The following is a 23,963-nucleotide window of genomic DNA, read 5'->3' as shown; positions in this document are numbered from 1 at the left end:
ACTATATTAGATCAGAAGTTAGATTTCAGGGGTGCCTGGGTGACTCAGTCGTCATTAAGTGTCTGCTTTCAGCTTGGGTCATGATCCCAGGAACCTGGGATCAAGCCCCACATCAGGCTCCCTACTCAGAGGGAAGCCTACTTCTCCCTCTCCCACTGCACCTGCTTGTGTTCCCTCTCTTACTGTCTTTCTCTCAAAAAAAAAAAAAAGTTAGATTTCAGAGCAAAGACTATTATTACCAGAGATAAAGAGGGTCATTTCATAATAATAAAGGGATTAAATCATCAGGAGGACATAATCCTGAATTTTTATGCATGTAACAAAAGAGCTTTGAATTATGATGGAACTGCAAAGAAAAATATGCAAATGGATATTTTAGTGGAGATTCCAGTACCCCTTGATATTGAATAGAACAAGCAGAATATAAAACTTAAAAATATAAAATTTCATGAAGAAAACATAGGAGAAAATCTTTGTAATCTTGGATTAGGCAAAGAACTCTGAGGTACAACACCAGAATCACCATCCATAAACCAAAACATTAAATTGGACTTCAGAGTTGGAACTCCTGTTCTTCAAAAGACATTGGTGAGATCTTATGTGGAAGACCCAAAAAGACTCCACTGCAAATCTGCCAGAACTTGTACAGGAATTTTGTAAAGTGTCAGGATATAAAATCCGTGCACAGAAATCAGTTGCATTTCTATACACCAACAACAAGACAGAAGAAAGAGAAATTAAGGAGTCCGTTCCATTTACAGTTGCACCCAAAACCATAACCTACCTAGGAATAAACCTAACCAAAGAGGCAAAGAATCTGTACTCAGAAAACTATAAAGTACTCATGAAAGAAATTGAGGAAGACACAAAGAAATGGAAAAATGTTCCATGCTCCTGGATTGGAAGAATAAATATTGTGAAAATGTTTGTGCTACCTAAAGCAATCTACACTTTTAAAGCAATCCCTATCAAAATACCATCCATTTTTTGAAAGAAATGGAAAAAATAATCCGAAAATTAATATGGAACCAGAAAAGACCTCAAATAACCAGAAGAATGTTGAAAAAGCCAAAGTTGGTGGCATCACAGTTCCAGACTTCAAGCTCTATTACAAAGCTGTCATCATCAAAACAGCACAAAAACAGACACATAGATCGCTGGAACAGAATAGACAGCCCAGAAATAGACCCTCAACTCTATGGTCAACTAATATTTGACAAAGCAGGAATGAATGTCCAATGGAAAAAAGAGAGTCTCTTCAACAAGTGGTGTTGGGAAAATTGGACAGCCACATGCAGAAAAATGAAACTGGACCATTTCCTTATACCACACACAAGAACAGACTCCATATGGATGAAGGAACACAATGTGCGAAAGGAATCCATCAAAATCCTTGAAGAGAACACAGGCAGCAATTTCTTCAACCTCAGCCACAGCAACTTCTTCCAGGAAGCATCACCAAAGGCCAGGGAAGCAAGGGCAAAAATGAACTGTTGGGACTTCATCAAGATCAAAAGCTTTTTGCATAGCAAAGGAAACAGTCAACCAAACCAAAAGACAACTGACAGAATGAGAGGAGATATTTGCAAACAACATATCAGATAAAGGGCTAGTATCCAAAATCTATAAAGAACTTATCAAACTCAACACCCAAAGAACAAATAATCCAATCAAGAAATGGGCAGAGGGTATGAACAGACATTAGTGCAAAGAAGACATCCAGATGGCCAACAGACACATGAAAAAGTGCTCCACACCACTCAGCATCAGGGAAATACAAATCAAAACCACAATGAGATACCACCTCACACCAGTCAGAATGGCTAAAATTAACAAGTCAGGAAATGACAGATGCTGGCAAGGACATGGAGAAAGGGGAAGCCTCCTACACTGTTGGTGGGAAAGCAAGGTGGTACAACCACTCTGGAAAACAGCATGGAGGTTCCTCAAAAAGTTGAAAATAGAGCTACCCTATGACCCAGCAATCGCACTACTAGGTATTTACCCTAAAGATACAAATGTAGTGATACAAAGGGGCACATTTATAGCAGCAATGTCCACAATAGCCAAACTATGGAAAGAGCCTAGATGCCCATCAACAGATGAGTAGATAAAGATGTGGTGTATATATATATATACAATGGAATAGTATGCAGCAATCAAAAGAAATGAAATCTTGCCTTTTGCACTGATGTGGATGGAACTAGAGGGTATTATGCTGAGCAAAAAAAAAAAAAGCCAGAGAAAGACAATCATCATATGATCTCCCTGATATGAAGAATTTGAGAGGAAATGTGGGGGGTGTTCGGGGGTAGGGAAGGAAAAAATGAAACAAGATGGGATTAGGAGGGAGACAAACCACAAGAGACTCTTAATCTCACAAAACAAATTGAGGATTGCTGGGGGTAGGGGGGTAGGGAGAGAGTGGTTACGTTATGGACATTGGGGAGGGTATGTGCTATGGTGAGTGCTGTGACGTGTGTAAACCTGGTGCTTCACAGACCTGTACCCCTGGGCTAATAATACATTATATGTTAATAAAAAATAAAAAATTTAAAGACAGTGGTGAAAGAATGCAAAGACAAGCCTCAGACTGGGAGAAAATTCTTCAAATCACTTGACAAAGGACTGATATCCAAAATATATAAAGCATTATTAAAACAATAGCTAACAAACTGAGTTACAAAATGGCCAAAAATACTGAACACCTTCTTAACCAGAAAGCTATACAGAAGGCATATAAGCAGTTGTTGAACATCATTATTCATATGGAAATTCAAAGGCAGGATTACAAATAGGAAGCTTTGGAGGGTGATGGATAGATTCATTATCTGATGTAATAATGGTTTCATGGGTGTATTCATGTGTCAGTATTTATCAAATTGTGTACTTATAAACATGCCATTTGATAAATGTCTATTATACCTTAAGTTATTTTAAAAATCTAGTTGGCATGGTATGTACTTGATGTATGTTTGTTTAGTACATTTCACCGTTCGTCTCCCATTTCCCAAGAATATTTGAAGATTTCTTTTTCTGTTTAACCTATAGGAAATACCAGTTTCAATCTGAGAGGAAAACTGATTTGGCTCCTACTATATTGATTTGGCTGAACTATCCAAAGGCAGTTTCAAACTTGTTACTTTACAAATATTTTCTCCTCCTCAAGGAAATTATTTTAATGTATTTCTTGTTTAAGAATATGAATGTATTCACATCTGGGATGGGGCCTTCAAAAATGAAGTAAATCTTAATGTGAACAGTTTGATATGTTCATTATCAGTTAATACGTATGTAAAAATTAGTGGGGCATCTGGCTGGCTCAGTTAGAGGAGCATGCCACTCTTGATCTTGGGGTCATTTGTTTGAGATTACTTAAATAAAAACTTAAAAAAAATACGTAAGTAAAAACTAGTTTTGATCACTATGGTCTTGGGACTAGCAGCATTAGGTTAACCTGGGGACATACTAGAATGTGAATTTGGGGGTCTTACTCCATACCGGTTGAATCAGAAACTAGGTGTAGAGCTCAACAACCTGTTTAATAAGCCCTGATGATGATTTTGATACATGCCAAAGTTTGAAAACCAGGGTCTTAGAGGAATGGGATTAGGAGTGGAATTTTAGGTGCTTAGATACCAGTAGTGGTAGAATTTGTTTCAAGATGTCTCACACAGTGGCATTCTTAAGATTTGTATATTAAATCATATGTACATTTAGCTTTCAAATAACTAAGTATCATGAATAGTAGTTACTAAAACATGGCTGATGTGTTTGGTGATGAATATAATAGTATCTACACTTTGAAGTGCATTTTTTAGTTAAAGATGAATAGAGAAATGCATGCAGTAAAGAAAAATGTTCATCTTGGAACCTACATAGCAAGTACATACATGATCATGACTTAATTATTTCAGCTTTCCTATGGATTTGGAAATTTTCATTATAAAATGTAAAATGCTCACATTACTCCTTTTAAAATTTTTGTGCAAGAGAATGAAAGATGCCCACATATGCTCTTAGACAAAGTAATGGTGGGTGGTAATGAAATTTTAATATTTTAACAATAATTGTAGGTAGATATAAAAGACTTTGTTTCAATATATTGTTGCTATATTCATCTTAGAAATGGGCCATTGAGATTTTTCTAGTCATCTTAAAATTGTCATCTCACTAATGTTCTCTAGATTACCTTCATTGGTTGACACTTTTTCTTTTTTTCAAAATTTGAGGGGACACAAATATGCAATCCATTGCATCCTGTTATGAGGCTGTTTGAGTTACTATTGCTGCATAACCAATTTGCTTCAAACACAGTTGCTTAAAACAACCGTGTTAATATATTCATGGATTCTGTGGATCGGGAATACAGAAAGGGTACAGCAAAGATAGCCTATTTATGTATCATGATGCTTGGGGCCTCAAGATTGAACAGCTGCAGGTGTTGTCAGTGTATTGATGACGTGGGACAGGGCTCATCTGAAAGCTTATTCACTCAAATGGCTAATCCCTGGAATAGAAGACTAGCACTGCCCAGTAGAGTACCTATGTGTGGCTGCTCCATATGGCTCTACTTTCTTGCAGCGTGGCTGTCTGAGGGTAGTTTGACTCCTAACATGGTGGCTCAGGGCTCCAAAAGTATCTGATGGGTTTTAGCAAACAGGTGGTAGCTGAATCACACTTTTTGATTCTACTTTGGAAGTCACATAGAGTTACTTCCACTGCATTCTGTTACTTATAAGCAAGTCACAAAACCACACAGATTCAAGGGAAGGGGAAATAGTTTGCCTCTCTTGATGAATAAGCAGCCAGATTTGAGAAGAGCATGTGGGATAGGAGATCTTACAGCCATCTTTGGAAAATACTGTCTGTCATAAAGGCTTTGGAGTCCTCTGAGTAAAAAGAGTTGAAGGATGGAACTGAGGTAATGATGCCGGAGATGGAGAGACATGCTTTGTAAGATATGCCATCTGTGTAATGGACAGAACTGAATACATGTCCTAAATTTTCCTTATTGAGGACAGAGCTGTATAGTCAAAATGCTTACTCAGTAAAACTGTCTCAGTATTTTCATTTCTCTATTTAGCCAAATATTACAGTATTTTTTTACTCACTGTGAATAACACTGTAGGTCTTCTAAAGAAAGAGAAGTTATCCCTTTACTAAAGATATATAGAAACTATTAAGAGATAAGGGGCTCAGATACCAGGAAAGAAAATGTTAACATACAGACTCCTTTTAAAATTGGAGTGTAGTTACAGCCTTTTAGAATGACATACAGTGATATGCCTCTTGAAATATCAGGATAAAAAGCTTCATCATTTATACCTATATAATCTAGTTATTGTCACCTTTAAGGACAGATACCATTTATTGATTTTTAAAACATTGCATTAAAGAAGTCATAATCAAATGGAAAGAATTTAGATTACAAGAGCTTGTAAAAGACATGAAAACAAGCCATTAGTAATATCTACATTTAATAGGATTCCTGCTTCAAACGAATTTCAAGCAAAATGAGTTGATTTGGAATTTGAACACTGCATATTTAATTTAAGAAATTGCTGATTTTTATATAGGATACTGGTTTTGTAATTATGTTAAAAAGGGAGGAGGGAGTCCTTGTCTTTCAGAGATACATCCTGAAATATTTGCAGATGAAATTATATAATGTATTTCCAAATAATATAAGACAGGGAGAAGTGGATGATGGTATAGATGAAACCAGGCTGGCCATGAGTTGAAGTGGTTGAAGCTAGATGAAGAGGACATGGGAATTCATCCTACTATTATGTTTGCTTTGGTGTATGTTTGAAATTTTCCACAAACAAAAGTATTTGTGAAAGATATATTTAGAGCTTAAATTGAACATTTGTAGCATGATCTTAGAATTTAACCACTACATATTAAAATACTTTCCCAAATATTTCTGATTTCTAAATGTAATGTTGGAAGGCAGCTTCTTTCTAAGTTGAGGACTACCTCCTTTTTTTTTTTAAACATAATATTCTTAGTTGCAATCTTTTTTTGTGTGCCATATATTACACCAGTGTTCCTTTCATACTTTTAATAACCAAAGAAATGAAAGAGTGAGCAAGAAGCCTGAATTAATCGTAGGCCTTTTGAATAATCAAGAATTGTTTTTCCTATTTGATATCAGTCATTTAAAATCATTGGTAATTCTCTCTTTCCTTAGTATTCTTTCTCCCTCTTACTTTCTGTATGAATGTACATTTCTTTTATAATTAAAAAAAAAATACACCTGTCCTTTATGTCTTAGTGAAAGTTCACATTAAAACGTAGAAAGTTAAATTTAACTAATAACCTGTTTTTAAGGGCCATTTTTCTGGAGTACAGTTAACATGGGTGTGGTTGAAACAATTAGTCTTGGGAAAAATATAAAATAACATCTTATTTTTAAATAAAATCTGTGAAATATTTGTTTTAAATTTCTCATAAGAAATGATAAGATGATTTCACAGAGTGATTCTCATGACTTTCAGGAAATTCCACCGCAGGTGACTTAAAGTGCTTTTTTTATTATAGTCAAATTTAGAAAAATTTTTAAAAATCCAAAAATTTTTTTAAAATGAGGTCTAATTTGGAAAAATAACATGTTAGGATATCAGTTTGTAAGATGAATATTAGTTGGGATGAAGTCAAAATTCAAGCGGAATTTATTGAAATTTCCTAAAATGTCATTTAGATGGTCAGTAAGCCAAATATGACTATAGTTGCCTAGGGCACTTCAAGCTATTTATTTTTAAATTGAAATTTTGATGAAAATGGTGTAACCACTTCTTTTCCACTCTGTTGGGGAAATAGAGAAAAAAAAAACATAGTTACATCATCTTAATACAGTTGCTACTATAACATTTTTACTTAATGTTTTTTCATATGTGTACTTTCAAGTACTCCTAAATTTTGGATTTTAAATATGATACTAGAACTCTTTGGAGTATGTAGTAGATTTTAGATATGCTTTTAGAATCCTATAATTAAGTTTCTTTGATTTAGACAAATCAAAAGTCCAGAAAAAGACATTGGACTTCTAAAAAATCTAAATGTACATATTTCTCCTATGGATCCCTCACTTACACTATAGTTGTAATCCACGAATGATCTTGCTATGCATTTTCCCATACACATTTTAAACAACTAGAGCTGAAGTTTTAAACCCTAGGTGTAACTCATTACTATGTCTAAGGTATTGTCCTAATAGCAACATCCTTAGGATAAAACAAATTTAAGTAGAACAGATGAATATGAATGAGGAGTTTGAGTAAGAAAACCTGGCAGAATATTTGAGTAAAGAAACTAATATAGATTCAGAATTACGGTAGTGACTGAGTAAGAAAGTACAGTACTGTATCTAAATCTAACAGTGTTATAGACAAAAAACTGAAACCCTAACCCCCAATGTGACCATGTTTGGAGGTGGACCTTTGGAAGTTGTTGAGGTTTACGGGGTCATGAGGGTGGAACCTCCATTATGGATTAGTGTACTCAAAAGAAGAGGAGACCAGAGCTTTCTCTCTCTTTGCCATGTGGGGATAAGCAAGAAGGTAGTTGTCTGCTGGCCAGGAAGAGAGCCCTTATCAAGAACCTGGCCATGCTGGACCCTGGTCTTGGATTTACCAGTCTACAGTACTTTGAGAAATAAATGTATGTTGTTTGTTCTAGCAGTCCAAACTGACGGAGACCATATTAATAAGTGAGGTACACTATAATATCTAAAAATGTGGAAGTAGCTTTGGAACTGGGTAATGGGTAGAGGCTGGAAAAGTTTTGAAGTGCATGCTGGAAAAAAGCCAAGATTACTTTTAAGGGATTACTAATGGCACCTTGTGAGAGCTCAGAAAGGTAAGAAGAGAACTGGAGATAAAACCTCCATCTTCTTAGATAGTACATAAATAATCATTAACAGAATATTGGTAGAAATGTGGATGATAAAGGCCGTTCTGATGAGGTCTCAGATGGGAATGAGGACCATTGTTATTGGAGAGTAGAAAAAAGGTGATCCTTTTTATAAAAGAGGAAAGAATTTGGTTGAGTTGTGTTCATGTTTTAATGTTTTATGGAAGGTAAAACTTGAAAGTGATAAAAGTGGATATTTAGCTGAGGATGTTTCTAAAGCAAAGTGTTGAAGGAGTAGCTTGGTTCCTTCTCATAAAAAATGAGAGAAATGTGCTTCTAATAAAATGTGAGAGGAGAGAAATGAAGAAGGATTTGTTAAGCAAAAAGGGACCCGAATTTAAAGATTTGGAAAATGTCAGTCTATCCAGACTGCAAAAAATGAGAAAGCACGCTCTGAAGAGAATACCAAGAGTATGTCTGACTAGCCAGTTGATACGGGTTTTAGTGTGGTTGTGCACCATGTACCTAATCAGCATCTCAGCAGAAGCCAGCTTGAAGTTAGTTGGAATTATACCTGCGAAACAGTGCTGGCTGGGACTAAAGTAAACAGAAAATGGAAGGGAATGAAGGCAGGCTGTGAACATGTGTTGTCCTTCAGGAAAAGCCCTGTCATCAGGGCTGCTACTCCCAACACAGGTCCAGAGTATAGAGGCCTGAGGATCAGGGCTGTTCTCCTCAAAGGATGGGACCTCTGTTCAGTAGAACCGCACGCATGGCAGGACTCCACCAAGCTTTATGAATGTCTGTGGGTGTGATGCCACCACCACGTTGGGTCTGGAGGACAGAGCATGAAACCAGAGATTGTTCTTGAGCCTTAAGAAATTCGCCTTGCTAGATGTTGGACTTGCTTGGGCTATATTATCCCTTTCTTTCTTCCTTCTTTCTTCCTTTGGAATAGAATAAATATCCTGTGCCTATCTCACCATTGTATTTTGGAAACACATGTATTTCGGAAGCATGCAACTTACCTGGTTCTACAGGTTACAGCTGTAAAGGAATTTGCTTCAGGATGAATTGTACTTTGAGTTTCAAACAAATCTTATTTGGATGAGATTTTAAAGTTTATGTTGAAACGAGATAAGACTTTTGTGACTTTTGGGTTGGAATGAATGTATTTTGCATGCAAAAAAGACAGGAATTTTGGTAGGCCAGAGGCAGAATGTATGAACTCACTGTTTGTATCCTTCCAAAATTCATGATGAAGCCCTACTGCCAAAATGGGATAGCATTAAGAGGTGGGGCCTTGGGGGGTGGTAATTAGGCTTAGTTGAGACCAAGAGAGTAGAATCTACCCCATGATGAAATTAGTGCTCTTATAATTTAAGAAGAGTAAGAGAGAGACCCAAACTCCTTCTCTTTTTGGCTATGAGAAGAGATAAGGCAAAAAAGGCAGCCCTTTGCACCCAGATCTTGGGCTTCCCAGCCTAGAGAACTGTGAAAAATAAATGTCTGTTGGTTAAGGCACCCGGTGTGTGGTATTTTGTAGCAGCCAGAGCTAAGTTGGCAAATATTTTTTCCCATTCCGTAGGTTGCAGTTTCACTCCATTGAATGTGTACTCTGATACACTGAAATTTTCAAGTTTGTTGTAGTCCCATATGTCTATTTTTGCTTTTGTGGTCTTTGCTCTAGGTGTCATATCTAAGAAATCATTGTCCTGTCCAGTCTTTCCCCCTGTTTTCTTGGAGATGTATAGTTTTAGATCTTCTACTTAGGTGTTTAATCCATTTTGAGTTAATTTTTATATATCATAAAAGAATCTAAGTTCATTATTTTGTATGTGCATATGCAGTTTTCCTATTTACCATTTGTTAAACAGACTGTTCTTTCCTCATTAAATTGGTACCCTTGTTGAAGATCATTTGACTAGACATGTGAAAGTTTATTTCTGGGCTTTCTGTTCTTTTCCATTGGTGTATTTGTCAGTTGTTATGCCAGTACTACAGATTCGATTACTGTTGCTTTGCTTTGTAATGTTTTTTAAAATCAGGAAGTTTGAGTCTTCTAACTTTGTTCTATTTAAAAATTGTTTTTAGCTATTTGGGATCCCTTGAGATTCTGTAGGAAATTTAGAATGAATTTTTCTATTTCTTCCCCAAAAAATGCCATTGAGATTTTGATAGGGATTGCATTAAACCTGTGGATTGCATTGGGAAGTGTTGACTTTTTTTTTTAAAGATTTTATTTGTTTATTTGACAGAGAGAGATCACAAGTAGGCAGAGAGGCAGGCAGAGAAAGAGGAGGAAGCAGGCTCCCTGATGAGCAGAAAGCCCGATGTGGGGCTCGAACCCAGGACCTGGGATTATGACCTGAGCCGAAGGCAGCAGTTTAACCCACTGAGCCACCCAGGTGCCCCGAAGTCTTGACTTCTTAACAATATTAAATCTTCTAATCTGTGAACACAGTATCTTTTCATTTATTTGTGTCTTTTAAAATTTCTGTTAGCAGTATTTTACAGTTTTCAGTATACACATCTCCTACTTTGGGGGTTAAATTTATTCCTTAGTATTTTATTCTTGGTGCTACGTTAAGTGGAATTATTTTCTTAATTTCTTTTTTTAGATTGTTCATTGTTAATACATAGAAATGCAACTGATTTTTCTGTGTTTGTTTCTTATCATGCACTTTTACTGAATTTACTAGTACTAACAGCTTTTTAATGGACTCTAGTTTTTCTTTTACACACAAGATCATGTCATATGTGAACAGAGATGATTTTACTTCTTCCTTTCTGATTTGGATGTCTTTTGTTTTTCATGCCTAATGGCTCTGGCTAGGATTTTCAGTATTATGTCCAATACTGTGAGTGGATGCGGTTAGAGTCAGCATCCTTGCTTTGTTCCCAGTCTTAGAGGAAAAGCTGATAGTCTTTTACCACTGAGCATGATGTTAGCTGTGGGCTTTTCATCTATGGCCTTTATTATGTTGAAGTAGTTTCCTATTATTCCTCGTTTGTTGAGGGTTTTTTTAATCATCAAAGGATGGTGGATCTTGTAAAATGCTTTTTTCTGCATCAACGGAGGTGACCATGTGGTTACGTTAACTTCTAAAAATAATTTCCTTGAAGTAGACACAGAGAAGTATGTACATATCAATATACAACTCAATTCACAATGGCATTTTCGCATAATTATGTGGTAAGAGTGGTTAATTATCACATAACGGCCTCCCAAGACATAGAACTGTACCAGCACCCCAGAAACTACCTTCCTGCCCCTCCAAGTTCCCATCCTTCTTCAAAGACAGTCACCTATTCTGACTTTAAACACCACAGAGTGGTTTTTATTCTATTTTGAACTTCTATAAAGTTCAAATAAATAAAGTGCTGTATGTATTTTGTCTGTTTTTCACTTAAACTGTATTTTTGAAATTTATCTGTGTTGTTTCCTGTTCACTAGTTCATTAATTTTCATTGCTGTATAGTAGCCCATTGGATGAATTAGTTAAAATTTACCATTTACTATCCAGGAACATTTAAGTTATTTACAGTTTAAAACTAGTGAAGAGTAGTGCTGCTTTATACACCTTCATGTACTTTTTTTGGTGCATGTGTGCATGCATTTCTTTTTGGTAGACTAGGAGTCTAGTAACTAGATCATAACTGGGTCATAGAATATTTATATGTTCACCTTTGGTAAAGAATATCAGGTGGCTCAGTGGGTTGAGCCTCTGCCTTCGCCTTGGGTCGTGATCTCAGGGTCCTGGGGTCAAGCCCTGCATAGGGCTCTCTGCTCGGCAGGGATTCTGCTTACCCCTGTCTGCCTATCTCTCTGCCTACTTATGATCCCTGTCTGTCAAAGAAAGAAATAAAAATTCCTTAAAAAAAAAAAAAAAAAAGAATATCAAAGTAGTTTCCAAAGTGATTTTATGAATTTCCACTCTCATTCCATTTGAGTGTGCCAGTTGCCCATAGCCTCCTTGATGCTTGATACAGTCAATCTTTTTCATTTTTATGGTCCTAGGGAGTGTATGAAGACATCTCATTATGATTTTAATTGACTTTCTCCTAGTAGTTAATGAATTTGTGAATCTCTTTGTATGTTTATTGGTCTCTTGAATTTCCACTTTTGTGAAGAACATATTGAAGTCTTTTGGCATTTTTCAATTTTTTTTTTTAAATCAGTTTGTAGGAGGCCTGTATAAATGTAGAATATGTGCTGTTTTTTCAGTTATATATGTTGAAAATAGCTTCTTTCATTGTGTGGTGTGCCTTTTCATTTTCTTAAAGATATTTCTAAATGAATAGTAGTACTTGATTTTAATGAAGCTCAGTATTCATTTTTCTTTATGATTTAAGAAAGATAATTTATACCCTGTCTAAAAACACTTTTTCTGTGGTTATGAAGATATTCTTGTATATTATCTTTTAGAAGATTTTTGTTTTACATTCAGATCTGCATTCTACCTGGTATTAGTTTTTTTTATATTGTCTAATTTAACACTAATTAAAATTTCAGACTTAAAAGTTGTGAGAGTAATATAGAGATATTTAGCTTTTTTTTATCCAGATTTCCCAAATGTCAATATTTTGTTATATTATTGCTCTACAGATACTAAATATTGATACATAGATTTTAGATAAAAATAGTGATGTGATGGAACCATCTTCTATATAAAAGTTGATTGTTAAAAATCAGGAATTTTCAGGACAGTTTTTAAACCACAGTAGCTTGAAATGAGCCATAGGGGTGTATCATTCCATGAAAATTTACAGATGCATCAAGTCTTTCCTCCCCTTTTTTGCATATATATCAAATATTACATTATTAAAAACAAAATAGATACATAACTTAAAATAAGTGGTTGTAGTCACAAGATGAGAATGTAGGAATTAGAAATAACAATTAGAAGAAATAGATTTGGAGGAAAAGCTGACAGTGTTCTCTACACAGGATTAAAGGAATTTTTAGGTTTCTAAATGCATCATTTCAGTAGCATGACTGTAGTTTCTAATTTGCAGGCTTAAATAAAACCTTTGCACATAGTGTGGTGGATATATCGATGTAAGGAAGCTGTTCCTAAGTGAAACTTCTGATGCATTAGAGCTTTGAAAAGAATAAACTTAGAGATAATGCCTTAAGTGGAATGATAATGTTAAAACATAGCATGTGGCTTCAGATCCAATCTATAATAATACTGTTCTTGGTATTAACTAGAGGTTCAGAAGAAATTTGTGTATTTGTAAGCTTTCAGTTCACCTCTTGAAACCAAAACTATGATTGTATCTTCAGCATTACTCTCTAAAATTCAAGGAATAATGGTGGTTTGCAGTTTCAGCTAAAGACATTACATAAAATTTTACAAATAACATAAAGACAATATAAAAAGCACTCAATGGTTTTTTTAATTTACTAATTTTACAAAGTGATTTATCTGTAAACTTTCTCTGGTTACTTCTGTTAGCTTCCCTAAATGTCTGTTTGACAAGCAAAAGAGAAGATAATGCATTGACTCTTTCCTGTCTTACAACTTCTACATATTCAGAGTGAAATTATTTGACATGATTTATTCACTGTTTTTTTTTTTCTTTACTTTTATTTCTCACTGATTTTATCAGACTTTAAGAAATACAGCAATATAGATTAAGCCAGAAGTTAGATTTTGCCCCTTTATATATGTATGTATATATCATGTGTTCATATGTATAATATATGTATGTTAAAAACCATTATAAATATATGTATATTCTATGTACATACAATATGTAATATGTTTAATGACATGCATTGTTATGAAGTAATATAAAATATTGTGGTCTTCAATATAAAATCTTGAGGTAGATAACTATCAAATTTTTTGAAATCTTATAACAATTTTTATATATCTAAATAGAAATTTGTTTTTTAATTTTATTTACTTGACAGAGAGAAACCACAAGTAGGCAGAGAGGCAGGCAGAGAGAGAGAGAGGAGAGAAAGCAGGCTCCCTGCGGAGCAGAGAGCCCAACGCAGGGCTCAATCCCAGGACCCTGGGATCATGACCTGAGCTGAAGGCAGAGGCTTTAACCCACTGAGCCACCCAGGCACCCCAGAAATTTGTTTTCTAGGTTAAATTAACCTGTATGAGAGTTTCTGCAAAGATTCAAGACTTTAAAATAAATAACATGAATTTAGTATCTTACAAAAGTTAAACATCTTGACGCTGCTGAATTTCAGAATCCTACAAGCATCAAAAATGTTTGTAATTTTGCTTTGTTTTATGAATTTGGTAAAATTTATGATCGAGTTTAGTTATCTTCAATTTTCTTGTAATTAGCTGATATTTTATTGGTTGATATTATATATGGTAGATATACCATAATTTGCTTACATCAAGTCTTTTACTTTTCTTTTTTAAGATTTTATTTATTTATTTAATAGATCACAAGTAGGCAGATAGACAGGCAGAGAGGGAGGAGGAAGCATGCTCCTCTCCGAGCAGAGAGCCTGATGTGGGGCTTGATCCCAGAACCCTGAGACCATAACCTGAGCTGAAGGCAGAGGCCTAACTCACTGAGCCACCCAGGTGCCCCAAGTCTTTCACTTTTTATGTAAGTGGTCCTGTGTCTGCAGTTAAAAATTTCTAAATGTATGTGTTTTTAATCACTGTAATGATCTGGTTTATTTTAAAGTAGGTGTCACTTAGAAAAGAATAGTAAAACCAGAACTACAGAAGACCAGAATCAGAGCTTAAAACTTAAAACTTGAAGGTATTTATTCTAGCCCTGAGCAGATTTTTCTACCATACTGCTCTGTTGAGAAATCAGTGACAAATCATAATTCTTGTGTAGTTTCTAGAGACTGATAAAGGTGATGGAGGAGGAAATTAGGTCTTCATAATCATCTTTTCTGCTCATAAAAAAAAATTATTGGTAGAATTGCTCATTTAGTCTTTGTATTTTACTGCCTGTCCCATACTAAGAATTATCTAGTATTTAGCTAGAATAGTGGTGGTTAAATAAATATTGCATAGAGATGGAAGGGATAAAGAGACAGATAAAGAATTTAAATGGAAGATGCTCATATATTGTTTTTTTTTTTTTAAGATTTTATTTATTTACTTTAGAGGGAGTATGAGCGGGGAGGGGAGCAGTTGGGGAGAGGCAGAGAGGGAAGGCGAAAGAGGGGGACAGACTCTCAAGCAGACTCCTTGCTGAGCACAGAGCCTAACACAGGGCATGACCTCATGACCCTGAGATCCTGACCTGAGCTGAAACCAAGTCAGACACTTAACCCACTGAGCCAGCTACCCAGGCTCCCCATATACTGGCTTTAATGTTTCCTGTATACATTGTCATACAGTTGGCTAAGTTGTAAGAAATGTATTTTCCTTAAACATTCTTTTGACAGACAAGACATAGTCAACAGAGTATTGTAAAATTTCCTTTCACAAGAATATAATTTTAGATATGAGACAAATCTTGAATGTATTATACTTTAATGTATTTTTGAGGATGTACACACAGATGGGTATATATTTTTGTTTTTCAGAATTGGAAGATTATCCAGTATATTAATGTCTTAGTGATAATGGCAGAACATCCACCACTACTGGATACAGCTCAGATTTTAAGTAGTGATATTTCTCTTCTGTCTGCCCCTATTGTAAGTGCAGATGGAACACAACAGGTAAGGAAACTGAAACTTTTATTTCTTTATGTCTTGTACGCATGTATTTCTTTCAGAAGAGTGCAAATTTTTAAAAAAAAGAATGAATCTTCACAATAGTGGGTTCCTGTTAATTCATCTTTTAAACTCCAGTTCAAAATGTTGTTTTGGTTTCATAAACAATGAAATAATGAGACTGTTTTTGAAGTTGCTTCTAAAATGTCTTGCTAATTAATGTTTACATTTCTTGTGTGTATCTTTAGTTGCCTCTAAAGTTGTTTTTGTTTTACTTTAGACAATGTATTAGTCCCTGATTGGTTTTTAAGTTTAACTCTGCACTTTAATGATTATTATAAATCATTACTTCAAATCATTATAAAATTATGACTGAATTGTGTCATTAAATGACTGTCTACATTATACAATAATAAAACTGTGTCTTCTTTTTCTTCCTACTTTTCTCTTCTCACCAGACTCCCCCTCCCAAAAGCAAATGTGTAATTCCTGAGAGTTTGTATACTTTTTCTCCAACCCAGGGCTTTATAAAAGTAGTTTTACAGGTTTTTGACTCCTCATTTCCCCAGTAATGCTGACAGGATGGGAATGATGGGCTTTCATAAATATCTGTGATGCACCAAGCAGTGTGTTTAATCTTACAGGTGAAGAAACAAAGACTAAGGACATAATAAATAATAATGAGAAGAAGGCACATTTTGAGTACTCTGTGTGTAAAAAACATTGTATTGGAACTTAATGATCTTATTCTTTTAATAATCCTATGAGGTAGATATACCTGTCTCTATTTTGCAGATGAAACAAAATGAGTTTTAGACAGTCTCAAGATCACACTCAAAGGTTTTGATCCTAAACATTATTCCTACCTCCTTGGGAGATTAAGAAAAATAAATCTTGTTAATTTACGAACTTAGTATCTATAGTGGACAATTAAGTGGTTTGCCTACAAGATTAAAGGCTTCTTTGTTAACTTTTCTATTGAAAAATCAAGAGCAGTTGCTTGGGTTCTGAATTTTGTTGGTTTGTTTAAGCATGGCATGAACAGTATATCTTGGTTCTAATTTTCACATATGCTGAAATAGCTCTTAGCAGCAAGCTCATTTCACTAAACTTGATTTTTGTAGTCTGAGCTGTTTGTTAAGATACTTTTTTACCTGCAAAAATAATGGATGTGGCAGATATCTTTTTACTTTGAAGCTCTGAGAGTGTCTTCAGTTATCAGTATTTCCTCAGGGAAGTCACTGGTTTCAAGTTTTTTATAACCTAATACATAAAAGAATCTTTTAAGCAATTAATTACAGTTCATTCACATAGTTACTATAGTTGATAGTCTATAAAGGGGAAGACAACAGGCTGTAACAAGTCCATGATGCTCCTGACTTAATTCTTTCCTTTCCCCCAAAAGAAGATTCTGTTGGTAGAATTTTTCTTGAAATATTGAGGGCACCAGAGCTATCATGTTACAATGTAGTGGTGTAGATGGATATAGAGAAGATAACTGGGAATAGAAGAATCCACTAGAATAGGATTTTGAAGATCAGGGGGTGAGGGTAGGGAGGGGGTGTCAGTGGATCTAGGGGATATGTTTTTAGGTAGGATTTGAAAAACAGGTTGGAGGTGGAGTGAAGCCTTAGATTCTAACCACCAGAGTGTGTTGTACTTTGATAGAGAAAGATAAGTAAAAGGAGCAGTGGACTTTACGGATAGATTTAGATTTGGATTTGGGTGACCTAACTTGTCTGAATATGTTTGCTTCTCTATAAAATAGAGGTAATAGCTTCGTAGAGTGGCTCCATCTGTAAGGGTGAAATGAACCTGAAGGAACTCAGTAAATGTTTGTTGAATCTGAATTGAAGTACTCAATAAATGTTTAAAAGACTGAGGAAACTCTATAGATATGCCAGTCAGGAGTCAGGTCTTAAACCAACAGATAGTTATAGTGGATACGTCCTAAGAGATAGTTATGAAGGATACATACTAAAGAGTGGATTGATAGCTCAGGTTGAATGTAAGAAACCAAACAAAAGTAGGTAACAGAGGTGGGAGGTTAATAAACTTGACAACAGGCAGTTCTTTGTCTTAACTTAGGAAGTTACTGGTGTGCCAAGCATGGCCAAGTTAGAGCTTGTCTGTGGATATGTGATACCACCTGTTTGGTGCCTGTAGTAGAGAAACAAACTAAAAGACAGATATTGACAGGGGAAGTTTCATGTACATGCATGATGTTAAAAATTCAGGATAACAGAATGTCCCACGTCTTGACTTTTTTGGGGGGAATATTATACTGTTTATTGGAAAATATCATGGGATGATTTTTGTTCCACCTCTTGAGATTATCCCTTTAGATTATCACTTCATCAATATTTTCTGATTCTATATTAGGTAATATGTCATATTATATTCATGGGTCTTTTGGCTAATGAATCATACAAGAAGAATCCCACCTGACATCATTGGTACTCGTACTGCCTTTAGGGAAGTTGTAATAGACATTTATCATTCATTCTGAGTGCAACATCTGAGCTGTTTTTTTTGTGTTTGTAGAATTGTCCTTCCTCCCCCCTTTTAATTATTAGAATTTATTTTTATAGCAGTTTTAGGTTTATAGAAAAATTGAACAACGAATTTCTTTCATACCACATCTTCCACACAGTTTTCTCTATTAACATTTTATATTGGTGTGGTACATTTGTTACAGTTAATGAGCCAACATTTATAAAAGTTCCACAGTTTACATTAAGGTTCATTCTTGGTATTTTATACTTCTGTGGGTTTTGACAAATGTATAATGTCTTTTATCACCAGTACATTATTATAATGAATAGCTTCCCTACTCTAAATATTCCCCTGTACTCTACCCATTCCTTTCTCCATCCCGCTTTCCCCAACTGTGCCCCCCTCCTAGCAGCCACCAATACTTTTACTGTTCCTGTACATTTCTCTTTTCCAGAATGTCATTTTGTTGCATACAGTATGTAGCCTTTTCAGACCAACTTCTTTTCACTTAGCAATATGGTCTAGACAGTTTCTTTTTGTGGCTTAATATCTCTTTTTTATTATTGGATAATACTTCATTGATGAATATACCAGTTTGTTGATCCTTTCACCTGTTGAAGGACATCTTAATTCCAGTTTTTAACAATTATAAAATAAAGCCGCTTTAAACATTCATATGCAGGTTTTTGGATGGACATAAGTTTTCAATTCAATTGGGTAAATACCTAAGAGCATGATTGCTGAATTGTATGGTAAGGCTATGTTTAACTTTGGTAGAAATTGTCAGCCTGTTTTACAAAAGGGCTGTACCATTTCATATTCTCAAGCATGTGCTTAATTTGAGATTATATCCTTTCCTGATAGAGAAGGTAAAGCATGCATAAGTGCTTGTGCTGCCCTGTTAAAGCCTCCACATCTGTGTTAGGGAATTTGAGCTTCAAGAACCATGAAATTTTCCCAGCTCTGTTCATTATTGTTGCCATCAAAAGAAAAGTTCACATATTTTGGTTTCTTGTGTGGTTCAGCATTTCCTAAGTTAAGGAATACCTTCTCTAATTTCTGTTTACTTATTATCCAAAAGGAATGAATGCATTTAAACTTTGAATTAAGATCTGTCAAAACTCAGCCTCTTAGCTTTTTTTTTCCCCCAGAATCTTCTCCATTTCATTAATCTTTTGTTACTTTATTTTGTAATTGTCTCACTTTACCTGCAGGCTTTTAATTTATGAAGGTGGCAGGGTAATAACATGGAGAGGCTAATATTGAAGGAATTTTTTTTACTTCTGTTTCCTAAAGAAGGGGCACAAAATGCTATACCATACCACGGGGAAAGCTTCAGGTTTTGAACAGGAAGCAGAACAGGAGAAAAGTGTAGCCCAAAAGCCATTATTGTGTTTCTGCAGGAAAGGCAAAGCAGGGTAGAGTAACAGCTTAGGATTGGCTAGTTTTAGTAACTGTGGCAGACAAAAAATAACAAATATTAGTGAGGACACAGAGTAAAGGGAACTCTTATGCACTGTTGGTGGGAATGTAAATTGGTCCAGCTGCTTTGGAAAATAGTCTGGAGGTTCCTCAAAAAATTAAAACTAGAACTACCATATGATCAGCAGTTCTACTTCTAGATACTCATCTGAAGGAAATGAAATAATTCAAAAAGTTATCTGCACCCTCATGTTCACTGCAGCATCCTTTACAGAAGCCAAGACATGAAAACAATCTTAAGTGTCCCATCATTGGCTGAATGGGTAAAAAGAAGTTGCGGTATGTGTGTACATACATACACACACACACACACACGTACAGTAGAATAATATGCAGTCATAAAAGGAAAGAAATCCTGCCATTTGCCACAATATGGATGGACCTTGAAGGCGTTATGCTAAGTGAAGTAAGTCAAACAGAGAAAGACAAATATTGTATAATCTCACTTATATGTAGAATCTTAAAAAACAAAACAAAATCTCAGATACCTTCCTTGAATTTATGGTAGAACTTACTCAGTGAAGCCTTTTGGACCTAGAGTTTCTCTAAGTAGAGAAATGGTGAAGTAAATCAAACTCATGCTATCAATACTTTTGTGTTAAGTTTGGAAATGAGTATTGATATTACTGAGATAGTCTGTATATATTTGTTATTTAAGCAGTATTAAGGTGTTTAAGAAAATTTGAGTTTTATTATATTTATAAATTAGAACAATTTAAACACTTAAAATTGTGATACACATTTGAAGTATTTAAAAGAAAATAAATACATTAATCTTACTAATGCAGATTAAAATGTTTAAGGGGAGCAAACCTGGAAAAAGAAAATATTATAGTAGTAGATAAAATAGAAAATTTGGGTTAAGGTCCTATTACTGATGTACAGTTTGAGAAATATTAGGAAGGTAGAATTGCCTGGAATTGATGAACAGCCATAGAACAAAACTGAGAGAGGATAAGAATTTTCCCTTCATTGAATATTTAGGTGGATTACAAGGCCATGTCACTGAGATAAATCTTACTGGTTGGGATAGGCAAAGTTATTTCATGGTGACAAATGCCTATAAACCTCAATAGTTTACTACCCGTCCTTAACAAATTACCCGTGGCTATACTCCAGATACTTTTCATTTAAGACCTAGCTTCTACATAGAATGTTGCTGGTATTGTTGCAGAGATGATGGTCAACTACCCATCATCCTGACCTCTACCCATGTTTCATTATTCAGGGCAAGTCACATGACCATACATGCCATCAGAAAGGTGGGGAAGCATAATCTTGCTCTTGGGAGAAGCCATAAATATTTGGAAAAATAATAAAATCTTCTAGAATAAGGAAAACGGAAGTAGCAGGTTTGAGATTTGAGAGTGTATGAAAGATCTTTAATTGAATTTGAAGGTTGGGGGATATATAAGTAGAAATAATAAAAATAATAACAGCTACCATTTGAGCCCTTACATTGTATCAGATACTGAATCAAGTCCTTTCTTGACCAAACTAAAAACATTTAGTAAATCTTCGGGGTGAGATTATTGAGACTCAAAAATAATAGTTTACACCTTTGTGACAGTAATTTGGGGCCTCAGAATTCTAATCTAGACCTTTAATCCAAAAATTTTGTGGCCCAAATTATCCTAAGTGCTCTATAGCTTTGCCTGGCAAAGAAAATAGCTAGTTGTTAAATCCTCATTCTTAGAGGTTTTTGGAAAGATTAGAATATAAACACTAAACCAATCTCTTCTTGCCCATTAGAGTTTGTTTTTCCTGAATGTCTGTACCATGCCACTTTCTGTGATGTTACAATAGAAAGTCAGATACTTTTTTAAAATTTCAGCATTAACTATTAACTTTGCCATAGAGATATAAAAAACCTTACACACTAGGTACAGATCTGAAAATCTGCTTATATTATCACTTTTTTTTTTTAAAGAAACTGTCTTGTTTTTTTTTTTTAAAGATTTCATTTATTTATTTGACAGAGAGAGATCACAAGTAGGCAGAGAGGCAGGCAGAGAGAGAGAGGAGGAAGCAGGCTCCCTGTTGAGCAGAGAGCCCGATGCGGGACTCGATCCCAAGACCCCGAGATCATGACCTAAGCCGAAGGCAGCGGCTTAACCCACTGAGCCACCCAGGTGCCCCTTATCACGTTTTTTTATAAGCACATATTTTTAAAAACTATATTAAGCTATGTTGCACTAAAAAAATCAACTTATTCCTATAGTATCTATATGCAAAATATTGTGCTGGTTCTTGTAAGACATAATAAAATCAGACTTATAAATTGGATGTAAATTTTAAGGTAGTCTGTTTAAAGAAAAAAAAAAGCCTCATAAAAGATCAATTAAAATTAAAATTAAAGAGTTCCAGAGTATTTAAATGAAGTAGAATTTATTTTTATATTTGGCAGAAAACAATAAAATAATATCCTTACTTGTACCAATGTCATTTCATTTGTTCATTTTTAAAGTACATATCTCTTCCTGTTTTCAAGAAAATAAAATTGGTGGTGTGCCTGGGTAGCTCAGTTGGTTAAGCGTCTGCCTTCGGCATGACATATTTCATAATCGCAGTCTTGTGATGGAGGTCCTGCATCGGGCTCCCTTCTCAGCAGGGGAGTCCTCTCCCTCTGCCCCAATCATGCTGTCTCTCTCCCTCTTTCAATAAATAAATAAATCTCTCAATAAATAAATACAATCTTTAAAAAAAAAAAGAAAAATTGGCAAATTATTTCATCTGAAAAGTAAATGTTTTCATATAATTAAAGCTAATATGACGAAATTACTACTCAAAATATTAAATATTTTGTATTTTAATGAAACATATTGTATATATTTAATTCTATTGTGAAAGATAGGTCCTCAAATTCTAAAGGGAAGAATTTCTTAAAGAAATGAAATATAATGGTCATGAACTTTTGGTGGATTCTGTTCTAAAAATAATGTTCTCTTAGATCAACTACTAAATATTCCACAGTTAAAATAATTCCTAACGCTCTACTTAAGTGACAATAGTCATCCCGTGTGCCTTAGAATCCTGTAGAATATGGTGGCTTTTTTTTTTTTTTTTTTTTTGGAGAGAATAGAGGAAGAGAGAGCACGCATGCTCCTGGCAGAGGGGAGGGGCAGACTCCCTACTGAACAGGGATCCCAGTGTGAGGTTCCCAGGACCCTGAGATCATGGCCTGAGCCTAAGGCAGATGCTTAGAAAACATTGACTTAAATATAATTTGGGCTGAAGTGAGGAGGAAATAAAGAATAGTTTATAAGCAGCACTGAGTAAATAGAGAGATTCAAATGAAACATCTACAGAATTCTTTAAAATGCATCTGACTATAAACTTCTATAATAAGAGAAATTAAATGGAAATCTTCTTACAAAGACAGTTTTTCTCATGATCTTATATTAGCTTAATATTAAGCAAGATTTCTTTAAAAGGAAGGGTTTTTTTGGTCCAAAATTATAAATACGTACAAATAAAAGTTGTAGTCTGTATTTTCAACTCATAACATTTTTCTTTCATTGATAAACTATAGTGATTATATATTCAGAGTACTGTGATATTATCTTAATCACCAGATAGAATGCTCAAGATTCATATTCCTGAAGTGCTGCATTTGTGTGGTTTTTCAAAAAATAATATTTGAAAATGGGAGAAATATACACACACATATGAACATAAAACAGAGAAAATATACAGAATATTATAAACAGGGACTAACCCCAGAAAGAAGAGCTTACATTTTACCATATACCCTTTTGTATTGTTTGAATAATTTTTAATGTTATGAATTTATTATTTTTTCAATAAAAAACTAACAAATGAAAAAAAAACATGCGATTTAAAATGTACATATATATATATATGTATCTCACAGGAAAAAAAGCTCTGAACAGATACATACCCATCTGTTAAGTGGTTCTTTTCAGGAGAAAGGGATTAATTGAAAGAGGTGGAAAGAACAAAATTTTGCTTTATCTGAAGTGTTTAAAGTTTTAAGAATACTTATCCAGGGTTACACACTTAGTGTCAGAGTTGACCCTAGAATCTGTCTTCTGATCCCTAGTCTAAGTCACTTTGGGTTAAGAAAGGAAGTTGATTTTTAATCCAAAAATTGAAACACTTGGTTCTAGGTAAGTAGTGATTCAGTTGACCCTAATAAAGCAATTCAGAAATGGTTAGGAATGGCGTATAGAAATGGTTAGTGAGTGCTTTTTCAATGTTCTTTGCTTGCATTCAGTAAGTCTACTCACAAGACAGTAAATTAATCCATATGAAGTAAAGAACATCAGTAAAAGTAACTACATAGGTGTGCTCAAAGATAGAATAAATATATTTTATTTTTAATTCTTTTCTGATTCAAAAGACATTTGCAGTAAATAATTATATACTACATTGATTGGCTTATAAGTGTATAGGGATGTAAATAGTATTAAAATAATAACACAAAGGAGGGGGCAAAAACTGAACT

General features: G+C 34.6%; 1 protein-coding gene across 3 annotated transcripts in view; it reads left to right on the top strand.

Annotated features, from left to right (window-relative positions):
• FNDC3A (fibronectin type III domain containing 3A) overlaps window positions 1–23,963 on the top strand; it is a 178,523-nt gene that overhangs the window by 17,040 nt on the left and 137,520 nt on the right. For all 3 annotated transcript variants that reach the window (XM_059378318.1, XM_059378317.1, XM_059378319.1), the window contains exon 2: window positions 15,386–15,523. In XM_059378318.1, coding sequence (XP_059234301.1) covers window positions 15,425–15,523 — 99 coding nt within the window. In that variant the 5' untranslated portion in view covers window positions 15,386–15,424. The remainder of the gene's footprint in view (window positions 1–15,385; window positions 15,524–23,963) is intronic.

The sequence above is a fragment of the Mustela nigripes genome, chromosome 15 (genome assembly GCF_022355385.1).
Source record: "Mustela nigripes isolate SB6536 chromosome 15, MUSNIG.SB6536, whole genome shotgun sequence".
In the NCBI taxonomy this organism is placed as follows: domain Eukaryota; kingdom Metazoa; phylum Chordata; class Mammalia; order Carnivora; family Mustelidae; genus Mustela; species Mustela nigripes.
Note: the sequence above shows the minus strand (reverse complement) of the source record. Positions and strands in the feature narration are given on the sequence as shown.